The sequence below is a fragment of the Truncatella angustata genome, assembly GCF_020726525.1.
Source record: "Truncatella angustata strain MPI-SDFR-AT-0073 chromosome Unknown BKA67scaffold_1, whole genome shotgun sequence".
Classification (NCBI taxonomy): Eukaryota; Fungi; Ascomycota; class Sordariomycetes; order Amphisphaeriales; family Sporocadaceae; genus Truncatella; species Truncatella angustata.
This window is the reverse complement of record NW_025763381.1, coordinates 3,152,618-3,169,151: the sequence shown is the minus strand read 5'-3', so window position 1 is coordinate 3,169,151 and position 16,534 is coordinate 3,152,618. Positions and strand designations below refer to the sequence as shown.

The 16,534-nt window shown below is 50.9% G+C and overlaps 6 protein-coding genes across 6 annotated transcripts; 2 read left to right on the top strand and 4 right to left on the bottom strand.

Annotated features, from left to right (window-relative positions):
- Positions 1-13: 13 nt before the first annotated feature.
- BKA67DRAFT_545950 (GNAT domain-containing protein) lies at positions 14-1,198 on the bottom strand. Its single transcript, XM_046101359.1, has one exon. It carries the CDS (start codon positions 754-756, stop codon positions 40-42), a length of 717 nt encoding a protein of 238 aa, XP_045963974.1. The 5' UTR covers positions 757-1,198; the 3' UTR covers positions 14-39.
- Positions 1,199-1,834: 636 nt separating this feature from the next.
- Positions 1,835-4,691, bottom strand: BKA67DRAFT_589649 (OPT oligopeptide transporter protein-domain-containing protein; the record flags this gene model as incomplete). Its single annotated transcript, XM_046104496.1, has 2 exons — positions 1,835-2,738; positions 2,791-4,691. The coding sequence occupies 2 exons, from the start codon at positions 4,689-4,691 to the stop codon at positions 1,835-1,837; spliced, it is 2,805 nt and encodes a 934-aa protein (XP_045963973.1).
- Positions 4,692-6,178: 1,487 nt separating this feature from the next.
- Positions 6,179-7,011, top strand: BKA67DRAFT_529971 (uncharacterized protein; the record flags this gene model as incomplete). The annotated part of the gene is made up of 2 exons (XM_046099161.1): positions 6,179-6,302; positions 6,365-7,011. The coding sequence occupies 2 exons, from the start codon at positions 6,179-6,181 to the stop codon at positions 7,009-7,011; spliced, it is 771 nt and encodes a 256-aa protein (XP_045963972.1).
- Positions 7,012-7,145: 134 nt separating this feature from the next.
- BKA67DRAFT_511003 (uncharacterized protein) lies at positions 7,146-7,562 on the bottom strand (the record flags this gene model as incomplete). The annotated part of the gene is made up of 3 exons (XM_046097373.1): positions 7,146-7,198; positions 7,262-7,355; positions 7,422-7,562. 3 exons carry the CDS (start codon positions 7,560-7,562, stop codon positions 7,146-7,148), a joined length of 288 nt encoding a protein of 95 aa, XP_045963971.1.
- A 662-nt stretch (positions 7,563-8,224) lies between these two features.
- BKA67DRAFT_30537 (exportin 1-like protein) lies at positions 8,225-11,857 on the top strand. Its single transcript, XM_046096107.1, has 5 exons — positions 8,225-8,599; positions 8,674-8,763; positions 8,834-9,115; positions 9,222-9,312; positions 9,376-11,857. The coding sequence occupies exons 1-5, from the start codon at positions 8,471-8,473 to the stop codon at positions 11,715-11,717; spliced, it is 2,934 nt and encodes a 977-aa protein (XP_045963970.1). The 5' UTR covers positions 8,225-8,470; the 3' UTR covers positions 11,718-11,857.
- A 2,830-nt stretch (positions 11,858-14,687) lies between these two features.
- Positions 14,688-16,481, bottom strand: BKA67DRAFT_30383 (uncharacterized protein). Its single transcript, XM_046096095.1, has 2 exons — positions 15,232-16,481; positions 14,688-15,176 (listed from the first exon to the last, which is right to left on the bottom strand). The coding sequence occupies exons 1-2, from the start codon at positions 16,137-16,139 to the stop codon at positions 14,996-14,998; spliced, it is 1,089 nt and encodes a 362-aa protein (XP_045963969.1). The 5' UTR covers positions 16,140-16,481; the 3' UTR covers positions 14,688-14,995.
- Between the last annotated feature and the right edge of the window lie 53 nt (positions 16,482-16,534).

The window sequence follows — 16,534 nt, the reverse complement described above, 5'->3', positions numbered from 1 at the left end:
TGGGAGTCGCTCATAGAATGTACTGGGCCGGCAAGCCCCCTATTTATTCTCCCACTCCTGCCAGGTCATCTCATAATCTAGCTCTTCTAGTCCGTCCTCATTCGTCTTGTCCTGACCCTTCCATCCGAACTTGTCAAGGACCTTGACCATCGCAACGTTGTTCTTCAATGTAGTCGCCGTGATCTTGTCCAGCTGCAAACCCCCTCCTGCTGCACTCTTAAACCCCCACTCCATCGCCAGTCTCACGGATTCCTTCGCGAACCCACGTCCGCGATACTCAGTATTGATCATGGCCCCCACATCCCCGGCCCTGACAACCCCCTCTTCCTCACCCGTGCCGTGCGACAGATCTTTGATGCCCCCGAACCCGCCGATGCCGATCACCAGCCCGCCCTTCTTCCTCAGCTCGTCGCCCTCCTCCGTGCCCTCCTGGCCGAGGTACACGATGACGAGGTTCACGCGCCCGGGGCCCCGCAGAACCTTGCCCCTCGCATCACCACCATCAGAAGAAGGCGCGGAGACGACGGTGGCCTGGGCGGCGCTGTCGCGCATCCGCGCGATCGCCGAGGTCGCCGTCGAGAGCTCCATGGGCTTGGCCTGTTTGACCTCGGCGGACTCCATGTCCGTGTTGCGCGGGTCCGAGAGTATGGCGGCGAAGGCGGCGTTGTCCTCGGGCTCAAGGGTGCGCAGCAGGAGCGGGTAGGTGGATGAGGGGAGGTAGGTGGGGAGGTGGTTGTACGAGTTCGTGCTTGCCATGATTGCGATGCCTGCTGTGATTCGGTGTGATTTCTTTCGTTGGTTACTCGAAACTACGTATATTCGGCTTTATGAGAAGTGGTATGCAGGACTTTATTATTGTTTTATATTTCATCAAAATGCGATGGGATGCGGTTAGAACTCCTTGTTCTCTGGTGATGCTTTGCGGGGGTTGAGCTAAGTTGTTGATGGTTTTGATGCTGATATTACCAAGAAAATGCCCCAGTTTGGGAGTGAAGGTTCCTCAGTCTTTATAGATTTATTGTTACAAGAATCTGTAGTTCGAATATCTACAGGATCCACAATATGTAATTGTTGGCAAAACGTTCTACTCTGGCTGACGGCAGACGCAGTAGAGCATTGATACACGATCTTCACAGTACTACGGATAAAGACGAGCAATGGTGTTGAGCATGCGTAGTACGTTTGGCGTTTGGCGGCTGTGGACCCTGGCCAGCCCAGGATGCAGAGAATCCCTGACTGCAGTCGCACTAGTTCTACATAGGAAGTCGTAGGATTCGAGTAAGCTCCACTGTGACTCTTTCGACATCAGAAGTTCCAAAAAGACTTGTAGCAGTGGCTGCTCATAATTTAACGTCAGTACTTGAGGAGTCAGTCATTGCACCGTCCCTATACTTCAGTACCTGATGACTCTTCAGCGTGTGCGTTGTAAACATGAATGCACCCACAATGGTGCAGCGCAAGACGATGAGTCACTTATAGCCACAATGCTATTTCCAAACCAAGAAGCATCGCTGAATATGCCTAACAAAAGACTGCTGTACTATGTTCGGGACAATCAATTATCCCATGACTCCATCTCTATGCAAAATTCCAATGAGCCGTGCGTGACACTCCCTAGCCGAGTCCCGCATGCCAATTCCATAATTCATCTCAATACTTTGCCCATGAGTCGTTCCTGTTAATAGCCTTTCTCAGCGCAATCTCGTCCAGAGACAACAGCTGTCTTTCATGCGCAGTCACCAAGCAAACAGCAACGGAAGCCACCATCTGATTGAGAGACGATTAACGCGTGTACAATCCGTTGGGTCCGATACCTCGCGCAGGCAAGTGGCCTTTACCACTTATCAGGACCAAAATGTGTGCCGTTCGCTACAGTGTTATACGCACAGGCTTGCCAGTCGCAGCCTTGCTTGTAAATCTCAGTACCCCACCAACTGAAACCCTCCATCCAGCCAGGGAAGATAAAGCCGAAAAATACAGTGACTATACCGACCGCAAGACCGGAGTCGAGCGCAGCGCTCAATGTCATTGTGTACTTTGCCCACCAGGCGCCTGCCCGGTTCTTGATCACGTAATTGAAAATGTAGCACACTAATGCCCAAACCGAGAAGTTCAGACCTGTAGCTGGTGGAATCCAGCTAAGAGATCCAAAGAGGACAGGCAGGTTGATTTTGCGTACAATGCTATTTCTCTTGCCTCGAGCATATAGCCATAACGGTATAGGAGCAATTGCTCCAATCAAAAAGCACCAAACCAGTGGTCGATATGTTGCGCCAGGTCCGAAGAATTCGGCTGGTCCAACAACCCCCCAAAGAATCGAGCCATTGAAATGCACCCTGGCGATGGGGCATGTGAAACCATTAATCGCTTGTGGCGTGCATAGACCAGGGACATTTGCAAACATCCAGTTGAGGACGCCAATCTGTGTGAGCGAAGAGATGATCGTAGCGGCCATTTGTACCTTGAAGAGAATCCTCGGAGGGATTTTCATGTAATGTCCAAGTTTCAGATCGGCAGCAAATTTGATACCTTGCGCAGAGGATATGTAGCCATACGTTACGAAGACCATGTTTGCTAGCGGCCGCCCGGGAAAGGCGGCACCGGCGATTAGCTGGCATATAAGATAGATACTGCTGTGTTGATTCGTGACCGCCATAACAATGCCAATAGGAATAAAGAGCACTGAGCAGATTCCGAGCGCCAGGAGCAGACCGTACCAGGGTAGGTGAATCGGATAGCTTGTATATGTTAGTCAAGGTTCAAACGTTTATAAAAAGATTCGCAACTTACTATTCGACGACAAACATACCGATGGCAGTCATCGTGATCGCTGTCATCAAATACCAAGATATCGGTGCATCTTTGTAACGCTTCATCAGGCGGTTATGGACATCTTCTCGACTCAGCAGGTCATCGAAGTTTGAGTTCGACCTCCTCATACCCAACCTCGCTCTCTCGCCATCATCCCTGGCAATTGGCGAAAGACCGTTGTTCTCGGTGCCCAGCGGCTGGTATGATGGTTTACCTTCGTCTTCCGCCTCTTTCAGGGATCTTCTCCACTGCGTCCAGATGTCCTTTCCATGCCAGCAGGCGGTGTGCGTAAGCAGCGAAGCGAGACCAGCGAATTGCAGTCCATAACTGAGAACGTAAGTTATCGGCAAGAAGACCCTGCTGTAGGTGGAATATGCTTCCTTATTAAAGACGAAATCTGAAGTCAGAATCCTGCTGACGTCGTAGACACCTCCAGTATTGTCGAAGACGGATGCCGACAGTATGGGCATATACGACGAGTAAAACAAATTGGTGTAGTATGCGATCGGGGCAATGATCCACATGACAATAACCAAGCCGCCAACGACGTTCATAGCTGCCCAGAATGGGGTCAGCAGGGGCGACCCAATATATGCTATTTGCGCCCAGTCAAAAGTCAGGGGGAAAAGACCCAGACCGGATACGACTCCAAAGAGGTTTGCGACGACGACATTGTCTGGCGCAAACCAGGTGATCACATTGAAGTAGCTGAGCGCGGGCATCAGAAGTCCGGGAATAAAGTAGAAAATGAACGACGAGAAGAAGATGATGTAGAAGAACTTCCATCGACTCATCCTCCAACCATTTGCGGGTTTGTTCTCTTCTTTGTGCAAGGTTCCAAACATAGCTGCCGACATCAAGGTTCCGGGCCAGATCATTCCACTCGGGCGTACCAAAAAGCGTCGGGTGAGGCCAGCGAATGCATAACCAAGAATCTGAGTCGAGAGTGTCAGCAATAGCTGGTACACTATTGGAGCGTCCTGTTTGTAGAATTGTGTCTGCTCGACAATCACGTCCGTGGCGAATGCAAACCCGAACGAAACATTGCTGCTGACATAGACGCAGCTATGCTCTTTTTCGTTCCACGTTCCTTGTGCGAGCCATAGGCGAAATCTCTGGGCTCGACCTCTCTGCTGTAGGGGAGGCAGATTAGAGTGGGTAGGAGACGCTGCGTCGGCCACTGTGACTCGCACGCCATCAACGAATTCTTCCTCGGGGTCGTCATCCCGTTTCAATAGAAGGTCCCAGACGAGACCCAGAGGGTGTACAAGCAATAAAGCTATAACTGGTGTGATTGCAACGCTAGGGTATCGTAACGAGAAAAACAAGTTGGTGGAAGATCCAAGTACCGCAAATAAAGTCGATAGAATCCACATACGAGGTGTGCTTATAGACAGTGTGTAGTTGTCGGTGGGCGCAACCGAGGCTCTGACTTGTGCGTAGGGCGAGTTGTCTGGCGGATCGTCTTCGTTGATCACTTCGCTGGCACTGTCATCATCCGACTCGCCATCTGAAGGGCCTGAGGCACCCGATTCTGATTTTGTATCGGAAAGTGTGTCGTTCAAGACGGCTGTTTCAGTGACTCCAAATCGGCCCTCAAGGCCTCCCACAACGGTCGAGCCTCCGATCTCCTCAGATGGCCTTCGAATCCTCAGTGAGGATGTACTTGCTCGGCCCAAGGTCCCTGATCTGCTCGTACTTTGCGACTTGCGCCTTCGGTTGCGCACCTCTTCCAGCCCGGGAGGAAACCTACCATACGGGTCAGATTCCCCATCTTTATTACCTGTGGTTTCCTCCGCGATAGGATTTATTGGTGCCGCTCCATACGACCCAGTCCCAAACCCGGGAGAGGACCTTAACAACAGCGGCGCCTTCGACATTGGATGGGGCTGTTCAGCTGTGTCAGCTGTCGAATCGAGGTCGGGGTCGATATAGGTCTGGTCAGGTTCATAATAGCTCGCACCAAGGCCATGGGAGCTGACAGAGGTCGTGACTTCGGACAGCTCGATACCGAGCTCGGTTGGCGATGGTGATGGGTCACGGCTTATGATATTCTCTGCAGAAGTAGCATGATTCAACGAGGGGCAGGCAACCGCGGTGGATCGTTCGGTTGAGCCTATGGATCGCAAGGGGAAGGTCTTTCCAGTGTGGGTGCTAGAAATGCCAGGGGTTTGTGGTTGAGGATCGTCATTGCTTATGACAGTCGGGTTCGGCATGAGAGTCATAAGGGTACAAGGTAGTAGGGTAGGGGGGGGGCTGCGGCTGCAGGGAGAACCAGAATCAGGATGACCCAAACAGATGGACACTACCTAAGCGGAGACAACTGGAAACGACTCGACGAGATGGGTGATTCAGCGCCCTAGGGACACAGTGATACGGTGAGTGGCGCTATGTTAGTCATTAGGCGAGGAGTTCCAGGACAGAAGTCTCCCACATACACACGTGGTACTTGAGACAAAACGGCAAGATACGGGCGGACGGACAGCTATCCAAATGTGCTACGTTTGGTATGACTTTACAGGGTATCGCGCGTGGGCATCTAATGGCTGTGAACAACGAAGAAGCGGCTTGGGTCGCCTGTCCATGACACGCCGAACTCTAAAAGTATCAGGGGATTAGCTCACCCTGGCGGCGGCTGCAGCGGTCGGGTGACTGTGCGTGCGAAGAACAGTTCTAGGGAGGCACTAAATTGACTCTAGATAAGCGCTAGATGTGCTCTGGGCTGTGCCATGGGTTGCGCTGCGGGAACGACACCAACATCGCGCCATAGAATAGTTTGGGTTATTTTGAGAACCCAGTCCTGGCAACGCATCACGATGATCGATCGATAGATAAGATGTCGGCTAGATAGATTAGATAAAAATCCATCTTGGGCACTCTTTTGGTGCTTGAGCTTGGGCTTCGAGCATTTCGGACCCTAATGCATCTGCACGCTGTGACACAGATGCATGGACTGCAGGTCGCCGACTGATCCCGCAAGATGGGTACATGACAACCTGCATACTGTAACCTACGCTCTCACAGTCCGTACGTCTGACCATTGAAAGACTAATTAAAGCGCAGGGCAGCTCCCGTCGCATTGCGCCGCAGATGTAGCAGATTTCTTACCGAAGGCGGGTCAGAAAAGAGTTGGGTTCCTTGGCCAGGGCTGGCTGCATTCAAAGCTCTCTAGCCTAGCCTTTTGCCTGGGCTCTGGCGGGTTGGCGGGTTGGCGGGCTGGCGGGTCCTTGTCATATCTGCCACTGCTCAAATTCATAATCGTGCCTTTGCACGGAGCATTCAAGGAGTTATCGGCTCGGCTATAATCTGTATCTCACACTTCCGGATCTGGCGGGGTATCGTGAAGTATTCCAAAGAGGTTGTGACGATGCAGCAGGGGCCTGCCGACACCGACATGAGTTCCTCAACGCTCACCACGGCAAAGAACCGCCTCCGCTCCTTAATGAAGCAGAGATTGGCCAGCATACCGCACGACTCCATCACATCACAAAGTCGGTATTAGTTGAAACATAGTCAAAAGCAACGCTGACGTGCAGAGCTAATGCAAAGCTAGGCTCCCAGGTCTTCAGCTCACTATCACGGTTTGAGCCGTATGTCAATGCAAAAAGAATTGCGGTGTATCTGTCCATGCCAAATGGCGAAATCCAGACCGACCCCATTGTCAGGCACGCTCTTTCGGCAGGGAAGCAGGTTTTCGTCCCGTATCTTCACAAGTCCGGTCTGCCTTCCGGTGAGGGGCCAGCCAGACTGATGGATATGGTGAGTCTGAAAGATATGGCTGATTACGAGTCGCTTGAGCGCGACAAATGGGGCATTCCCAGTGTCGATGCGGCCACCGTCAACGAGAGACAGCGGAGCGTGGGTGAGCTTGATGGAAAGAGTGCACAAGATGCTCCGCTGGATTTGATTCTAATGCCCGGAGTTGCCTTTGACAGAGATGCCGAAACGGGGATGATTCGAAGACTCGGTCACGGAAAGGGTTTCTATGACTATTACCTGCACCGATATGCACTTCGGGCTCTTGAGGAGGAAAGGGCTTCGGATGGCCACCCATCTATACTGCTATATGCGCTAGCCCTGAGAGAACAGTTCCTGCCGGCCTCGTCAGAGGAATCAGTCCCTGTTGGACCGCACGACCAACCCATTGACGGTCTGTTCCTCGGCAATGGCGAGTTCAAGCAATCGTCCCGTACAGCATAGACCGTAGAGCAAATTGCAGTCGGTTGACTACAGCGCAGTTTTTGGATGCTTTCCTGGGGCATCGCAATTATCCGTAAATTCCATTAAACCCATTGACCCTCCAGACTACCTGTACGCCGCGTATTGGTGGAAGCTCACACTGCCTCCTGGATCAGTGAAACATTGTCGCCCTTGAGCAGAATTTGTCCTGTCGAGAGTCAGCCACGGCCTCGTCATGCGTGTTTGGGGGATATGCCATCGGGATACATACCGAGCGACCTCCTCTTCTCCTCGGGGTTTGTCTTGGTAATCTGTTTGACTTCCACAGCATCGTCGATTACGAGGTTCATGAACTCATCGAAACCCTGACAGGCAAGTACAGATATTAGCGAGGCGGCGGGAGCTGTGGGCAACTTGGGGGGCGGACGTACTCTGATCTTGCCCTCAATCCTTATGGCCAATTGTTCATAGAGCCAGATCTTGACGGTGGCATGCGACTGCAACAGCTTGAAGATGAAGTTGATGGGAGGTAAGAGGACCTTGCGGCCACCACCGCCTCCTCGTCCAGTCATTATGTATTTGGGATGGGGGGTTGTGAGGTACCCTGTACAGTTCTTTGCTGTGTTGTACGTGTGCAAAGGGTTCGGGATGCCTGTCAAACGCGTGGGATCGGTTCGTCGTTGTCTTGACTGCTTTCTAGGCTAGGCAAGGCTGTGAAATACGGGCACCAAAAAACAGAGGCAGCTGCGTCTTGTCTTGTCGCTTTCACTCACTGAGGCGCGGCTACAAGCTCCAGCTCCAGCAAACAAAAGGCCCGGGCGCCAGGCGGATTTGACTTGACCTCTCAGCCTCTGTTTCAATGTGCCACAGACCGATTGATAACCGATAACAAGCCACAAAAAGACCCCTCATACCACCGCCCAAGCCACGGCCAAACAGGCAATCAAACGTGTGTCGGTCCGTCCCCCCACACATAAACTCATTCATTGCTGCTGTGACAATGACGCCGGGCCATTTGTGACCTGACAATTTCGCAAAGTCACTTTATTGACACCTACCTAACGTTCACCTAGACTACATACATGATTCCTCGAGGTCTTTGATGGTCGCTTGCACTGCCCGTCAACCACCAAGCTGAAATATATCCACATACTCTCATTACCACCAGAAAGGCCTGGCCGTCTGTCCTTTGTTTTGTTTCAGGGTTTTTTTCTTCTTCCTTTTTCCTTTTCTCTGTTCCCTTCCTGACAGCCAGTCTCTTCACTCTGGTCCTCGCCGCAGCATTATATCAACCTCACGTTCTTCAGGCCGCCCCTCCCCCCTTTGCCTGGGTTACCCCCCCAAAATAAGGCCAAACCAAACCGCAGCCTGACCTTCCCACGGCCTGCACTGCATGCGACTGCCCACGCACATGCGCATACACATTGTCCCCCGGCACACCAACTTACCATTCTGATTCCACCAGCAGCATCTGCACCTCATGGCTTCAAACGGCGCGCAAGCGGATTTTCCGCCGCAGCAAGTACTCGAGGCCATGCTCACCATGCGCAGCAATGATGCAGACCGAAAGAAGAAAGCGCACAAGTTCCTTGAGGAGTTTCAGAAGTCGGTAGGTCCAGAGATCATCCCCTCCCAGTTAGGCTGCCTTCCGTACTGATTCGATGCTCTGCTCTGCTCTGCTAGACAAGTGCCTGGACCACTACATTCTCGTTGTTGCAGTCAGATGCCGAGGCCGATGTCAAACTCTTCGCAGCAACGACGCTCAGGGGCAAGGTGAGCGATACTCCCCGGTTCTCGGTGCCGAACGATGTGCGCAACTGTCGCATCTAACCCTTCCTCTCAGATCACATACGACCTCACCACACAAATACCCACCGAACAACATGTCGCAGTTCGAACCCAGCTGTTGGAGCTCCTCAAGGTCTATGCGCCTGGCCCCAAACCCATTCGAGTCCAGCTCTGCGTGTGTCTGGCAATATTGGCTATCCAGATGAAAGAGTGGAAGGATGTTCTCCCGCTTGTCGTCTCAACCTTGAGCGACCAACCCCAAAGCCATGCGGCTATTCTGGATTTCCTCCGAATCCTCCCTGAAGAGGTGACTGAAGGTCGCAAAATCACCCTTAGTGTATGTGGAACGCGAAACACCAACACGTCTTATGCTTATCTACCCGTCGGCGGCGCCTCGTGGTGGTACAACGAGCCTTGGATCACGGTCTAATTGGTTATGACAGGAAGAAGAACTAAATCTGAGGACTACCGAGCTGTTATCGGACAATGCGCCACAGGTCATACAACTCTTGATCAACTACGCACAGTCATCCCGTGAGTCCTCCAAAGCCCACTGTCCACTGTTATACTGTGCCAGACGCTGACATTCGTCTTCAGCTGCGGCGGCAACGAATCCACAACTACTCGAATGCATAACCTCCTGGCTACGAGAGGTCCCCGTTGACGATGTAGTCAACTCACCTCTGCTGAACGTTGTATTTAACGCCGTAGAAGGCGATCAGGCTTTCCAAGAGGCCGCCGAGTGTTTGTCTACCATGATTAGGGAGACGAGGGACGTCGACGACAATATAAACACCATCCAGGTGCTTCTGCCACGAGTTGTCGCTCTGCAGCCGAAAATCCAAAAGGTCGTCGAGGAGGAGGATGTCGAAGCATACAAGTCATTGACTCGAGTGCTTTCAGATGCCGGAACCGCCTGGGTCGTGGCCATTGCACGAGAGCCCAGCACCTTTAGACCCCTCGTAGATGCCATTATGGAGTGTGCCTCTAGCGACAAGGACAGAGATGTCATCGAGTACACATTCGACTTTTGGTATGAGCTTAAGCAGTTGATTGTCCTGGAGCGCTTTATCGAAGCAAGAATGGAGCTCGTGGATGTCTACTCTAAGCTGGTGGATATCCTACTGAAGCACCTCCAGTATCCTCAGTCCGAAGACGGTCGTGACCTCCACCCTCGAGATCTCTTTGAGGGTGATCTTGTGGCAGAGGAAAAGTTCCGTGAGTTCAGGCACGCCATGGGTGATACCCTCAAAGACTCATGTGAGGTCATGGGAGTTACCGAGTGCCTCACCAAGGTTCTCGATGCGATCAAGGTCTGGTCCCAGAAGTATGCCGGCCAGGCAACGGCTACGTCAGTTCCGCACTGGCAAGAGCTTGAGGCACCCTTATTTTCCATGCGCGCCATGGGCCGTATGGTCGGCAAAGATGAGAACATCGTTCTGCCTCAACTAATGCCTCTACTCGTTCAGATTCCAGCACATGAGAAATTGCGGTTCGCAACTATCATGGTTATAGGACGGTACACAGAGTGGACTGCAGCGCACCCAGAATTCTTGGAGGCGCAGTTCAACTACATCGTCTCGTCCTTCCAAACCGATTCCAAGGAAGTTGTTCGTGCTGCCGCCATGGCTATCAAGTACTTCTGTACAGATTGTAGACACCTTCTGAGTGCTCAAGTGGTTCAGCTGCAGCAGTTTTACGACAAGATTCTTGACAGCTTACCCGATACGAGCCAGGAAGAGATCACGGAGGGTGTTGCCAGTGTCGTCAGTGTTCAACCCAAGGATGAAATCTACAGTCTTCTGAAACTGTACTGCGATCCTCTTATGCAGAGGTTGATGACAAAGGCCAACAACGCCACCGATGATGAGGGCAAGCTTGCCGTAGCAGACCATCTGCAACTGATCTCGATCTTCGTCCAACAAGTGGTCACATTGCCTCCTGTAAACCATGGCGAAGAAGATCCCGTGGTCAAGTACTGGAAGGAGGCATTCCCTATTTTGGCCAAAATCCTCGACGGCTTCATTGGGTTCTCGCCAATTTGTGAGCGCGTCTGCCGATGCTGGCGCTTCATGGTCATTAGCCACAGAGGAGCCATGACACCAATTTTGCCAGATATGGCAAACAGGCTAGCCGCTGGATTTGAGTCGTCGAGGCAAGGTTGCTTCCTATGGGTCACTGGTGCAATTCTCCGCGAATTTTCGGATGACCGCGAGCACATGGATCAGAGCATCACTGATTCAATCTATGTCTTCTTTGAGGCACAAGCGACGAACATGCTGCGCTTTATTAGCGAGCTTACACCACAAGAGCTTCCTGATGTGGTAGAAGATTTCTTCCGTCTCCTTATCGATACCCTTTTGTACTACCCTCAAAAGCTCATCCCCTCACACCTCTTTACCCCAATCCTTGAGGCGGCTTTGTCGGTTCTTGGACTGGAGCAGCGTGATCCCTTGACCGCGACGCTCCACTACATCAGAGACCTGTTATCATGGGGCAGCAAAAATCCACCGTCGTCCTCCGAGCATCTTGGTGGCGCTGCAGTCGACCAACTCCGACAAATTGTCAGACAGCTGCTGTCTGCGAAGGGCGATGTTTTGGTTCAACGGGTTCTAGCTGGCATGATGATAACATTCCCTCGGGACTGTTTCGCGGACGGTAGTGGTGCGCTGCTCACTCTCTTCGAGATCATGCCAGGTGAAGCCACAGTTTGGGTGGAACAGACCATCAAGATGTTGCCTCCAGGAACTGTGACGCCTGTTGATGTTCAGCGGGTGATGATCAAGATCCGAGAAAAGCTACAGACGAACGATAGCGGCGATATCAGACAAATCCGCTCGATCCTCCAGGACTTCACAAACACTTACCGCAGAAGATACATAGCGCCTCGTGACGGCTTGGGCCAACTGGAGACAGCTCGATTCCGCTTTGCCGGCTAGTCGCCGAAATTGGAGCAAGTGAATTCCAATGGTTACCACGACGGGTAAACACGTCCGACTTTGGAAGTGGTTCTTCCGCTCGCCAATCTACAGATATGACCTACCTATTGTGCGGATCGGCACGGTTCTTGAGGGCGATATGGTGGAAGGAGCCCCGTCTGGGAATGAACACAGACTTGTGAGGAAGCAGAGTGACTAGTTATGGGCACTGAAATGTTTAGATGAACGAAGTTATTGCATGGCAAGGTAGTTGAGGAGCGGAAATGGATTCGTTGTGCATATGGTCAGGTTGGCTGCGCTTGATTTAGACGATATGAAGAACTACCAAAAAGCTTGGTGCACTTCCAGCGTAGTATTATCTCAACAAGAAAAGAGATTTCTGGCAATGTTAGGAAGCAACAAGCCCAAACATCTAAATGTGTGGGTTTGCACTTGTTGTCTACTTGGGTGTTCCGATGAAGATACCCACCTCAGGAGCGTGTGGATGTTGTGTAACTTTGTCCCCGAATGAGATTGGGTTGACTATATTGCCCCGACGTGTCGTGGGTGTAAAACTTACCTACATATTCTTCGTTGGGTCTTCTAAGCGCCCTCACTCGCAGTATTGTCTAATTTTAAGCAGCGGTTATCGTTGATTTACCATGTTAAACCATGACCCCGGTTTATTCTGCAAGTGAACTGTCCCATGTTTGTTAGCACGTACGACACCACGCCCCGACGATCAAAGGCATGATCAGGAGTAGTAATCACACTAGGCTGTAACGGATGATTCGATCAAAACCCCCGTGTGTCAACGTTCAGCAGAGTGCTTGAATTGGCCTACGCTTCTTCCAGCCCTGCCCCCCAAGCTGTTTGAAGAGGCCGAATTTCTGGCTCCGGTCCCGCATCTCCACGATAAGTTCCTTCCACAACGAACTATAATGTGTCTTTCGCGTTCCACTGCAGTCTGATCATCTTGTGCCTCGCATATTGTGCCTCCCTGTTCAGCTGTCCAATAGCCGGCAAGTCCAGAGCCATGAGGATCAAATGACCAACATCCTCTGGGACATCGAAAACATGAGACCTTCCCAGTGTCAATGAAATGACTCGATATATCACATACATCAAGACTATCAGTACAAGCATGAGCAAGATATCAACGACAAAGATATACACTTTGGACAATCATGGCCCCGCCTGCATCTTTGCGAATTGTTTCAAAGATTGAACAATGCATGTCTAAGTATAAGTAATTATACAGCGGAAATCGATCGTTAGAAATAAATTATCTAACTCCTTTGTGTGCGTAGAGCCGCCAAAGCCAAGTGGTATCGGGATGACACCTGTTCAGTCCAGTCCTTACGGTGTGTGGCGAGCTCCAACTACTCTGCAGTGCCTGATCACTCTTGAAGTCGCTTGTTGACATACTGTTCAGGCGGACATTGAGTTCATGGTCGCATGAGTCCACCAGGCCTCAATCAAGCAAGGTACATAGTCCATGCCCTGACGAAATTAACAGAAGCATGTGCTCGAGAATGACAAATTATTTTCAGTGTAATTTTGCACTATGGAGAGCTCTAATAGCATAGCAGTAGATGCGCTAATATTTGAGCTGAGGCTGTCAATCAATGGAATATGACCTCATCAAACTTCAATGCCCCTTTCCCAAGGTACTCAGGCATAGAATCTCTCATTCCACCAGTTCCGTCCGAGAATAGCAGGGTAGTCGTTTGAACCTGCACTCGAGCAGCGTTGCATCTCAGAATTAACCCGCACCACAAAAGTGCAGAAACATTAGGAGAGACCTAATGTAGTCGAAGAGCGGAAGCCTGGTATGACAGGCCACAAAGGAAAGCAAATGCCTCATTGATTACACCCCGCAACGTAACAGCGACCACATTCATCTGGTGCAATCCCGCAGAGAGATGCGGTCTACTACATTGATCATTGCTGAGGGGCAAGGAAAAGTTGCTAGGCACAGCCTGTACGCATGGAACCAAGCCCGTCCGTTTAAGTTATCCCAACCACTCCCCGGACAGCAGATAGTCATATCCGTGGACCAGCAGTCATCAACAGTATCCCAGCAGCTTATATCAAAGTTAGTCAAGGACTGTGGGTGTACCTCATGCTCAGCCGCCTCAATGTAAACTGACACGTTGGCGCTCCCGGGAATTGTTGCTCAACGGACCACCATTTTATGAAAGGGAGGACTAAGGTAGCTGACGACGGGCCTTCAAGCTTCGCAGAACAGCATTTATGAAAAATTGGTATGCAAACCAGCAACGTCCGCATATCTCTTGTCGTCCCTCGATAGAACAGAGGCCACTGAAACCTCCTTTGCCAGAGAGTTCAGAAACCTTACACCTGATGGCCGCTGATCAGGCGGCCTAGAGTAATCCCTTTAACTTGCCACTGCCAGCAGCAGCCACAACAGAGTTGCCATATTCATTTTCTGGTGGCTGGGTGAGGGTCTGTCTGTTGCTGTACGCATACTTCGTGAGCGCACTGCGTTGTTAAAGACCATGCGCCGCAAATGTGCACCACTAGTTTTCGGAATTGGAGAACGTTCCATTCTCCTTCATGATGATTTTCACGAAGAACCGTTCTCGAAATAAAGATATACTATGGAACGTAAAACTCCGTGTTTACATCAGACTTGTGGGATCGGCCCTTCCCTCTCGTTTCTGCACCTCTGCAAAGCTGATCACGGCCGGACCGTCGACTGAATGATGTCTCAAAGTCTTGCTTCAACTTGCTTGGCATTGAGTCCAAAGTACATGGTCAGAGCTGTTATTGGGAGCGATCCCCTGTTGTGTTACCTGAAGCCTATACTGATTGCATTACTGGTTGAAACATCCTTTGCTTCATGCGGAGAAGATTTGTGCCTCAAGTAGTAAAGTGAGTGGCATCTGCCTTTGCAACAAGAATTACACTGCCTCGTAGACTGACGGAAACTGTCCTCAGGAATGTGAGATCGAAATCACAAGATTTTGCTGCGATTTTCGCTCCAGAGCTGTTTTCAATTGTACGACCCTCAGTCGAGTGTAATAAGCCAGACGTTTCACGGTTTCAATATTTTAAACCTACAGAGCACTGCAGCCAGATCATGTTTGACAACTTTGCCTTATCGAAGCCCGCTCATATTTTGATTTCTTCAATGGATGGCTGTCAGGTAGACCGTGGAAGACTGATGTTTCGTCGATGTCTATACACAACGTGCTCCTTTTGTACATACCAAAAGCCGCTGCGAAGGTATGTAATATCAAGCACGTTACTAATCTCATGTTGCTCTTCACTGGCTATGTCTCGCCTCTATTACTGTCAGGATTCATTATCCAGTGTTCCGATGCTTCTAGGAGATCTGAGAGTTCGGCATCTGGCCCGACACATTTTATCTCAACATCACGGGCCAGCCGCGCATAATCCAGCGCTTTATCGGTATCAAGGATCATGTGACAGAGTTGCGAGCAACACTTATATCTACCACTTTCGTTAGCCACAGGCCGGGTTCGCGTTTTCATTGGGATTGTCATACGCAATAAACAAATGCTCCCCAGTCAATCCCTGTCGAACAAGGTTACTGGCAAGTTCCTCAGCCGCTCCAAGTGCTTCCTTTGCACTTTTCAAAACGGGCCAGTCATCATCAGTCGTTTGGATCGACGGGTCATCTAGATAGAAGAAGAACTCCTCCAACATATCATCCAATTTGATAGAGCGCTCACACAACGCCTCCATCGCATCGTCCGAGCATGCAGAGCACAGGCAAATGAAACCCCACGCCTTCAGCTTTCTGATCCTCCGCTTACGGAGCATCAAAACGTCAATATAGGTGGAATATACCTCCTCTCCTGTCTTGATATCGTGGAGCGTACGGATGCTCAGACGATTCGACGCTTTGTCGTAGTGCTCATAGATACTGGGCCGACAGGAGTGATTCATGCGGCAGAAGAAATCGAAGACAGCCCGGCCGTTGTTAACACCCATGGAAAGGTTGTTGGTGAGGAATATCGAATAACGCTGACAGGCAAGCGCCACGATGTCGTAAAGCTCGCTGAACAGCTCCGGGTTCTTCATGGCGATGTTGTCCTGATACCAGTTGTGAATCTCCCTCCTTATATCCCCGTTACGGACGACATCCAACGTGGCCGGATCGCAACTGAGGTTGTCAAGACGGACAAGATCTTCCTCCGTCAACTTCTGCAATGAGATGCAAAATGCAACAGGGGACTCCTCATCAGTCCCGGCTGGTATCTCAACCAAAGGTGCCTCGACGGCGATTAGAGTGCCCCTCGGAATGTCTTTCGTGGCGAAGATGCCATAACCAGTAGCTGGTGTCAGAGATAGCTGGACCATACTGTATGGGCTCAAAATTGCTGGTTTCATCTTTGATGGCGCGAGGGGCTCGCAAAGCTCGTCCCCGTTTTCATGTTCGTTCCGCGACATGGGGCCGACTGTGTGAGCTGATGCCCAACCCTAATACAATAGGCTGTGAATTTGATCGACGAAAACTCATGAGAGGCAATCATTCTGAGTCTGATTCCATCTTTCGCCCTATCTAAAAGATATATCCATTGAACCCTAATTTCGAGCGGCGTCGTTACCTTGTTTTCCCTGTGAAGTTGGTCATTAGGTCACTAACGTAAATTTTACTGGCAGGTGCCCTTTCCCCTGCCAGCTGTGAAGGCACAAATGAGCTGGAGCTGGCCCTTTCGAAAAATCATCACTGCCAACGCATTATATGTAGGAGTTTAACGGGAAAATGCTACTTGTTGAAATTACTCCTGTTTAACGGGAATTCTCTGGGCAACGGTTGATGGTGGCCAAGTGACACCCAATGC